Source organism: Staurois parvus, unplaced genomic scaffold (genome assembly GCF_062004578.1).
Source record: "Staurois parvus isolate SC_StPar_1 unplaced genomic scaffold, SC_StPar_1.0 ptg000596l, whole genome shotgun sequence".
In the NCBI taxonomy this organism is placed as follows: domain Eukaryota; kingdom Metazoa; phylum Chordata; class Amphibia; order Anura; family Ranidae; genus Staurois; species Staurois parvus.
This window is the reverse complement of record NW_028318392.1, coordinates 2,241,738-2,250,671: the sequence shown is the minus strand read 5'-3', so window position 1 is coordinate 2,250,671 and position 8,934 is coordinate 2,241,738. Positions and strand designations below refer to the sequence as shown.

Below are 8,934 nucleotides of genomic sequence, written 5' to 3'. Positions count from 1 at the left end.
CTGATTGCTGACACTTGTGGACGGTTTATTCAATCACATGGTGGTTAGTTGAAAAGAAGGACTTACACACAGTTATATGGTGGCCTTATATATGGAATTCACAGCAAACTTTTGGTTTTCACTTCTATGAATTGGTCTTTTATTTATTTATTTGGATCATTTATGTATACATGTTATAGCACTAGAGCATTTGTACTTGTGCTGCCTATACTGGGTGTTTTAATGATTCAGGTTCTGTGGGATTACCTTTACTTAACCAGACCTTTGTTCTGAGCTGTCTATAGGTTAAAAAACAAACAGCTTTATTGCTACATAAACTGAATGGGTTAGCATAGTTGTGTTGTAGATATAAACTGTATTTTAAAAAACAGCTTTCTTTTCATTCCAATTGAAATGAAGGTATGCTTATGTCACACTTCAAAACAAGTGATTGTGTAATGCTTGAACATGGCTGGTGAATATGTGTTAGTTGTGTAGCCACAGGAAGTATAACTTGGAATGCTGCTTTCCCATGGTTAATGAATATCACACATACGGCTGTCTTCAATCATTATCCAAAGGGCAGGTGTCATTGTGCCATATAAAACTGCTGGATGAGAGGGAGCAGTAGACACTTGCAGCATCCAATCATGGAGATGAAAACAAATGTGTACACAATACTCCGATTCTCGCTCCTTGTGTTGGGCTTCTCTCTTGTCTGCCTTGGAGCTTTCTTTATATCTTCTAGCTACTCCTGTAACTGCAGACATGAAACAGTTGTGGCATACACGCTCATGCCACTCGGATTTCTGCTTCTCCTGAGTGGGATTTTTTGGAGCACTTATCATGAGGCCAACCACAAGAGTCTCTTCCAAACCATGATTAGACGAATTCATAGCCAGCAGCAAGTACATATTGAGACAGTAGACAGGTATAGTATTTAGTTTCACTTTTAACTCTCAATTTTTGATGTCACTGCAGAATACCTTTGCAACGCATAGCATGCATTTAAAAAGTAAAGCATGTATAAAAAAAGAGAAAATAAAAACTGACTACACAGCATTGTCAAAATAGTGCATAGACCAAAAACTGCATAACGTCATTTATCTCTTTGCACCTGGAATGATTAGTAGTAATTAATAGTAGAGTGTGCTTTGGGTGATGCTCAAGCACTTGGCCCTACTCCTTTTGCCATTCATATTCATGCAGGATAACATTCATTTACAGCAAATTTGTACCCAACTGATTGCAAAAGATGTTTTAATATACCTCTTCATATATTTTGCAATAATTCTGTTTGCACCAATGAACTTAAATGGAGGGAGAGCCATTTTACCATGGGTTTGAGGATGCTATTTCTATCACAATTTATCAGTAGTGATACAAGATATGTGAACAGCACAATGTTTAATTCATGGAAATTGTACCTAGATAATGTACATGTATGAGCAGACCGGAGTTGAATTGAACAGAACACTTGTACTTAACCCAGTGCATTCTTTGGTCAAATTGTACAAGTTCATGAATAGGTGATGGTTCCTTCTACATCAGTCAGTTGGATTGTAGCAGTTATTTTCAGTTCATAATTGTAGGAATTTAAGGCAAGCTGAAAATGTGTGATAATTTAAAGAATAACTTTCAGTCACTGCAATCTATAAATAGAACATTGCTATATATTAGGAATGTGTCATGAGCTCTGGTTTGCAGTTAGCACCTTAAATGTTGATAATGTGATTAATTAGGGGGAACATTAAAGGGAACCTGTCAGGGCAGTTGTAAATTGTAGACTTCTGTAAACAATGCTAACTCTTTGACATTACATGTTGCAGAGGTGTGTTCTGACATGGAAATAGCACTACTTACAGGAGTTGATCAAAGCCAGCCTTTAATGCTTCATAAGAGCCAGAGGTGTGTCAAGTCAAGTAACAACCAGACAGATTCTCTTTAATAAATGCTTGCTGGGCTTGGGTAGAAAATAACAGCTTCTTCTCTTATGCCATTGCTTAATTTGTATGATATATTCCTGTACCAGTTTTAAAAATCTGTTTGTCTTACCTTTCATGAGTTAGTGTCACCAACTTGGCTTACTTTTGTTTTCCAGGCCAGATTTCTACCCTCCATCATATGAAACAGCTCTTCATCATACTGTCCTGCATCCCAGTGCACATTCTTGTATTTATGTGGGTGAACAAGGATTCAACATACCTCCTCCTCTGTACACAGAGACAACCATGGATGTTGTGGATGAAACCTTTTTATGTGAAGACCCCCCACCCTCATACGAAATGTCAGTGCAGACTCATGCCTCTGATGCTGAAGATAATTCTGCAAGTGTGCCAGAGACTGAAAATATCACTAGTTTGGAGACAAATGACTGAGCCTGGAGATCTGAAAAAGAGTGATAGTAATTGATGTTGACCATGTACAATGGTACGTGTCAGCAATTATAGCTAAGCATTACAGAATGCATAAATACAGAAGGTGAGGCTTGTGCTGGCAGTTCTCTATAGCTGTGCAGTGTGATGTACTATGAGTTTGTAGAGTTCATTGACTAACACAAATGAGAGGCTACCCAGGTATCCACATCAAAGTACCATCCTCTGTAAAGCAGATTGTTATGTATTTATCTGCATGGTTTACAAAATAAGACCTCTGGTTTCCAGATATAGGCATATATCATGTAATCCACTGGCCTGAACTGGAAATAGTCTGTGTTAATGTCAAGGGCTCTCAAAGTGAAGGAGAATCTGTATTTTGTCAGTGTTTGTAAAAGGAATAGAAATGCAATGGTTTACCTTTATGCATTTTATCTTGGCCATACAAATAGGACTAAAAATGGGCCATACAACAAGGACTAAAAATGGGCCATACAAACAGGACTAAAAATGTTGTGCTTTAGATCCATGCAAAGATGTCTGCATTTTATATGTGTGTTTTTGTGATACTGGTGTAAGAATGATGGAAACACTATGTTTTACTTATTTCTAACAAGAGTTTTAATACTACACACTGGGATGTTTTGTGACAGTATTACATGCATTTTTCTTGTAATCCCAGTGCAACACAATACTTGGCATTTAATACTGGCTACTGTCATCCAGCCAGTAAGTCTGTATCCAGCAGAAAGTCTTGTTTGTTGCATATTACTTTGTTTATTTGTATGTTTTGACTGTCTTAGCTTTTTCATATTTTTGTTGATCTATTATGTTATTTTTGGGGCATATTTGTAAAATAAATATTGAACTAAAGCTTATACGGTATATTTCACTTATTTAAAAGATGGGTTATTAGAAGATAAATTGATAACGCTGCCTGTTTTAAACCCTAAAAAGCTGCACCACCGCACGGCCTCATTCAGTTCAGTACTGCCCACCAAAGGTGACAGGGGAATACTTTTTGCCATGCTGTGATGCAAAGCATTATGGCCACAGCCTGTGTGCTGCCTTTATTGCTGTCCTTGCAACTTAATGGGGAGCTGGTAAAAAACTATGTTTTTACCACCCCCATCCTGTTTGCTATATCTGTGATTTTTACATAAATACATTGCCATCTCAGATTATAGTAGGACTACAGTATATGGTACAGATGAGCTTAAATTTAGTAGATATAATAATTACTGGTAGAACCTTCATATCAAATAATGATTTTGTAATAGAATATTTTTAGAATTCATATGCTTAAACAATGCTATCTAATAGTCTATTTTGAGGGAGAGTGTACCCAGATATGATATTTCTAAAAAAGAGGGGAACCTAGAGACTTGATTCTGCCCCTGGCATGTCTTGACTACTCTAGCTGTGAAATCTTATTGCTATAATTCCTGTCTCTTACATCCACTCAATAAAATTTTTGATTCCACCACCATGCAAAATACTTTCAGTTGCATGATGTATGTGGGATTTTATACATAAACTGCCCATTTTAAATCCCTTCACAGCATTTTAATGGGATTTAAATAAGGGCTTTGGCTCTAATGTTTGCCTGTTGAAATATGTTGAAGAAGACAACAGTTTTTCATGGCTTGGTGTGAATGTCACTGTGATATAACCATATCACATAGCTGAAAAAGGGACCCCATTCATTAATGGTCAGTAGTGATGAGCCAAACCTATAACATAACATAAACCTATGCATAGGTTCACTAAACATTAATAAAGTTCGGGTTTCAAATCTGAACCCCTTTGAACTCCATTGTCAGAAATCTAAAATGCAAGGTGGCCTTGCGGCTTCATGCTTTTACCATGGGTGTTGTTGTCTTTGCTGTAATAGTTACAGAATGTAACTGAGGACCTTACCGATGTGGGTGATGGTATTGTATGGGTTAACATTGGGTGGTCTGATTCAAGTGGTGTTGAGGAACTGGTGGCCAACTGGGGATAATGCTGGAAAGACAAAGGTGGTCTTGTAGACAAGGATGACCAGAGCACAGTGTTGTTGTGGGTTAGGATGCTGGGTAAGGGTGGCCATGGAACTATTGCAGAAGAGGATGGTATTGTGGGTAAGAGTGACCAGTAGAGGGTGGGTGTTCTGGGTAAGGGTAGTTGTGGTCAAAGATAGCCAGCTACGGGTGGTATTGGAGGTAAGGTTGACAAAGGGTTGAGTTATGTGTTCGTGACCTTTTTAAGGTTAGAGTATTTCCAGGTAAAGATGGTATTGGGGATGTAGTATGTGGGGAACGGCTCCATGTGATGGTCCTGCACAACAAAATGGTTTTAAGGCCCAAGACAGAAGAGCCCGAAAACTTCTGCTTTTTCTTGCATAGAGTGACTGACCTATCCAGCCACACAATGCAGAGGCTGTAATTACCTGGCTTACAAAGCCTGCATCATCACATTCTCTTCCCCAGACAGCATGGCACACTGTGGATAAAGTATACACCTGACCTCAAAATCTGCTATTGATTTTTTCTGCAGATTGTTGACCACTAGTCTGACATCCATTCAGTAAAAGTCTGACATTAGTCTGACATCCTTTCAGTAAAATTCTTGAACGCTCCATTTCCATGCAAAATACCTTAAGTTAGGATGTATGTGGGATTCTCTGCATGAACTGCCCATTTTAAATCCATCAACAACATTGTTATGGGTTTCAAATAAGAGCTTTAGCAATGCATTGACTCTAATGTTTGCCTATTGAAATGTGTTTAAAAAGACAAAAGATTTCAATGGCCTAGTGTGAATGGCATCCTTATTGAATTACCCTTTATGTCACTCACATATGCATACAACATAGAGGGAAATGCCCCATTTGCATTACTGGTCAGTAATGATGAGCCAAACATACTCAGGTTGGCACTCTGGGTAAGTGTGGCCAGAGGTGGGGCTATAGTAAAGGTGGTCACAGAGCCACAGAAACATTTTAATGGGTTTCAAATAAGGGCTTTGACAAGCAACTGAGTCTAATATTTGCCTTTTGAAGTGTTGAAAAAGACACCAGATTCCAATGGCCTGGGGTGAATGGTATCCTTATTGAATCAACTCTTATATTTCACTGTCACATAAGCATACCACATAAAGGGAAAAGGGGCCCCATTCATTACTGGTCAGTAATGATGAGCCAATCACACTTAAGTTGGTGTTGTGGGTATGTGTGCCCAGAGGTGCGTGTGTAAGGTAAAGGTGGTTACAGAGCCATAGCAGATGAGGGTACGGGGGGGGGGGTAAGGGTGACCTCAGAGCCAAGAGAGAGTGCTGATGTGGCTAAAGATAGCCAGCTGTGGTGGTGTTGGTGTAAGGCTGGAAAAGGGCTGGATGATGTATGATTGACCTTTTAAGCTGAGGGTGTTTCCATGTGTAGATGGTATCGAGGACAGCTGGGTGTGGATGTAGTATATGAAGACTAGCTCTGCATGATGGTCCTGTATGACAAAGTGGTTTTAGGGCCACACATATCAGAGGCCTGACAAATCTGTAATTCCTTGGTTTTCCTTGGTTAAAGTGGCTGACCTATCCAGCTGCAGAATAGGCAATAGGATAGGTAGTTTTTGCCCAGCAGTCTCTGTCATCCACTCAGTGAAATTTTTGTCTTCTCCATACAAAATGTCTTCATTTGCATGGTGTATGTGGTGTTCTTTGCATGAACTGCCTGTTTTAATTTTTAATTGCTCCATATTAATGGAATTCACATAACGGCTTTGACTAGGCTTTTACTCTAATGTTTACCTATTCAAATACAATATGCTGAAAAAGATGTCAGCTTTCAATGGCCTGGTGTGAATGGTGTCCTTAGTAAATTCATCCTAATATGTCACTGTCACAAAACCATGCTACATAATGGGAAAAGGAGTTCCATTCAGTAGTGGTCAGTAGTGATGAGCCAAATGTCTTTGAAGTTTGAGTGCTGAATCAGAATCCAAGTGAAGTCATTAGGAGACAAATCTTAGAAATCAATAATGGCAATCTACTCAGCAAATAGGCTGAGGAACGTCAAACAAGTGGTATGGGGGCTGAACACTGTCCTTGGGAATATGCTGCTTCCTTAACAACTATTGACATGGGAAGAAGGAAGCTGTCATAAAGCATAGAGGCATAAAACCTGCCTGGCTGAGTTGTCACCATCTTGCTGGATTTAGCACATTAACATGTTTAGTTCAAGGGGGGCTACCAACAAACTACAGTGGGATTAAAGCAGGACCTGCAACTATTTCTTTTTTTGTGGGCAGGGAATGAGTGGCACTCCAGTGCGCCACTGTTACTGAAGCAGAGTCATATACAAATCTCTTTGTAGTGGATTGCTACAGTCATGTCAAAATTTCTCTAAAAGATGATGCACTTATTTTTTCTGCCCCTTCTTCTCTTCTCCAGCTCTTTCGTAATAAATAACATTTACTCAAAACCCCTCTGTTTAAATATCTTTGAAGTGCAGTTTTCCCACTGTCACGCGGCCTTTGTCCCAAAAGCCTCTGAATTATTAAATGTACTATCTGCAAACACACACTCAGGCCTTTATTTATTGCAATGGGAAGTCTAGGGGTTGACTTACTAAAGGCAAACAGGCTGTTCACTTTGCAAGGGAATTTTCCATTAGCTTAGTGAATGTAGTGGAAACTCACTTTGCAAAGAATATCCAATCACGTGCAAGTATTTTTGCTTTCACATGATTGGATAATGGAAGTCAGCAAAGATTTACCTCATTCAGTAAGCTAAGGGAAAATTTTCTGCACAGTGAACAGCCTATTTGACTTTAGTAAATAAAAAATAGGCTGCTTTTCAGTGAAGAGAATAGAGGTTGTGGCACAACTGGAGCTCTGCAAAATTCAGAAAATTTTGAAGGTCGTGCATGCAAAGCAGGATGCACAATACAGATCCTTGTAGGGTGTGTTCCATTTAATTATGACCTAATGTGAATGTGCTAGGGGAAGGGATAGAAAAATAATAAGTACATTAAAAAATCATTTATAAATTAAGGTAAATACTGTACTTATAAGTAAAAATGTGCTCCCTAAATGTACACAATACTTTCCCTTTAAATTAACAGTGAAAATATTACGCAAGCTGATTTTATTTTACTTTATTGGCATGTAATTAGAGTTTTAAATGAACCACTGAAAAAGTGAATGTCCCTCATTCTTGCAAAAGTAATATTCTAAATGACAATAAATGCAGTTAGAATGGATACTATAAAATATAGCCTTGAAGCACAAAATCCATCTTGATAATTAACTGGGTGAAACAAACCTACTGTATCTACAAACTGATTATATAAATGGAATTCAGTAGAATATGCAGAACGTGAGATGCAGCAGCAACCTAACAAGGGTGTGCACTGCTTTCCACTTACCGTACATGGCGACATTCTCATACTTACATCATGCCACCAAATATTGATGATAAAGAAGTTCTAAAGACACTGGGACTATATATATATATATATACAGTGGGGATCGAAAGTTTGGGCACCCCAGCTAAAAATTTGTATTAATGTGCATAAAGAAGCCAAGGAAAGATGGAAAAATCTCCAAAAGGCATCAAATTACAGATTAGACATTCTTATAATATGTCAACAAAAGTTAGATTTTATTTCCATCATTTACACTTTCAAAATAACAGAAAACAAAAAAATGGCGTATGCAAAAGTTTGGGCACCCTGCAGAGTTTATAGCACGCACTGCCCCCTTTGCCAAGCTGAGACCTGCCAGTGTCATGGATTGTTCTCAATCATCGTCTGGGAAGACCAGGTGATATCAAGCTCAAAGGTTTTAAATGCCCAGACTCATCTGACCTTGCCCCAACAATCAGCACCATGGGTTCTTCTAAGCTGTTGTCTAGAAAACTGAAACTGAAAATAGTTGACGCTTACAAAGCTGGAGAAGGCTATAAGAAGATAGCAAAGTGTTTTCAGATGTCAATATCCTCTGTTCGGAATGTAATTAGGAAATGGCAGTCATCAGGAACAGTGGAAGTTAAAGCAACATCTGGAAGACCAAGAAAAATATCAGACAGAACAGCTCGCAGGATTGTGAGAAAAACAATTCAAAACCCACGTTTGACTGCGCGATCCCTCCAGAAAGATCTGGCAGACACTGGAGTTGTGGTACACTATTCCACTATAAAGAGATACTTGTACAAATATGGTCTTCATGGAAGAGTCATCAGAAGAAAACCTCTTCTACGTCCTCACCACAAAAATCATCGTTTGAACTTTGCAAATGAACATATAGACAAGCCTGATGCATTTTGGAAACAAGTTCTGTGGACCGATGAGGTTAAAATGGAACTTTTTGGCCGGAATGAGCAAAGGTACGTTTGGAGAAGAAGGGGCACAGAATTTAATGAAAAGAACCTCTGTTCAACTGTTAAGCATGGGGTTGGATCAATCATGCTTTGGGGTTGTGTTGCAGCCAGTGGCACAGGGAACATCTCACGAGTAGAAAGAAAAATGGATTCAATAAAATTTCAGCAAATTGTGGATGGTAACTTGATGCCATCTGTGAAAAAGCTGAAGTTAAAGAGAGGA

At 38.7% G+C, this 8,934-nt stretch overlaps 1 protein-coding gene across 1 annotated transcript; it reads left to right on the top strand.

The window, feature by feature from the left end:
• Positions 1–627: 627 nt before the first annotated feature.
• Positions 628–3,232, top strand: LOC149449919 (transmembrane protein 252-like). The gene is made up of 2 exons (XM_089692574.1): positions 628–910; positions 2,081–3,232. The coding sequence occupies exons 1-2, from the start codon at positions 630–632 to the stop codon at positions 2,355–2,357; spliced, it is 558 nt and encodes a 185-aa protein (XP_089548700.1). The 5' UTR covers positions 628–629; the 3' UTR covers positions 2,358–3,232.
• The last annotated feature ends 5,702 nt before the right edge of the window (positions 3,233–8,934 follow it).

Bases quoted from the DNA above. Each gene is read 5' to 3' on its own strand.
- LOC149449919 (XM_089692574.1), top strand. From the start codon at position 630: ATGGAGATGAAAACAAATGTGTACACAATACTCCGATTCTCGCTCCTT. The intron at 911-2,080 runs GTATAGTATTTA...TTTGTTTTCCAG, and splicing joins CATATTGAGACAGTAGACAG to GCCAGATTTCTACCCTCCAT.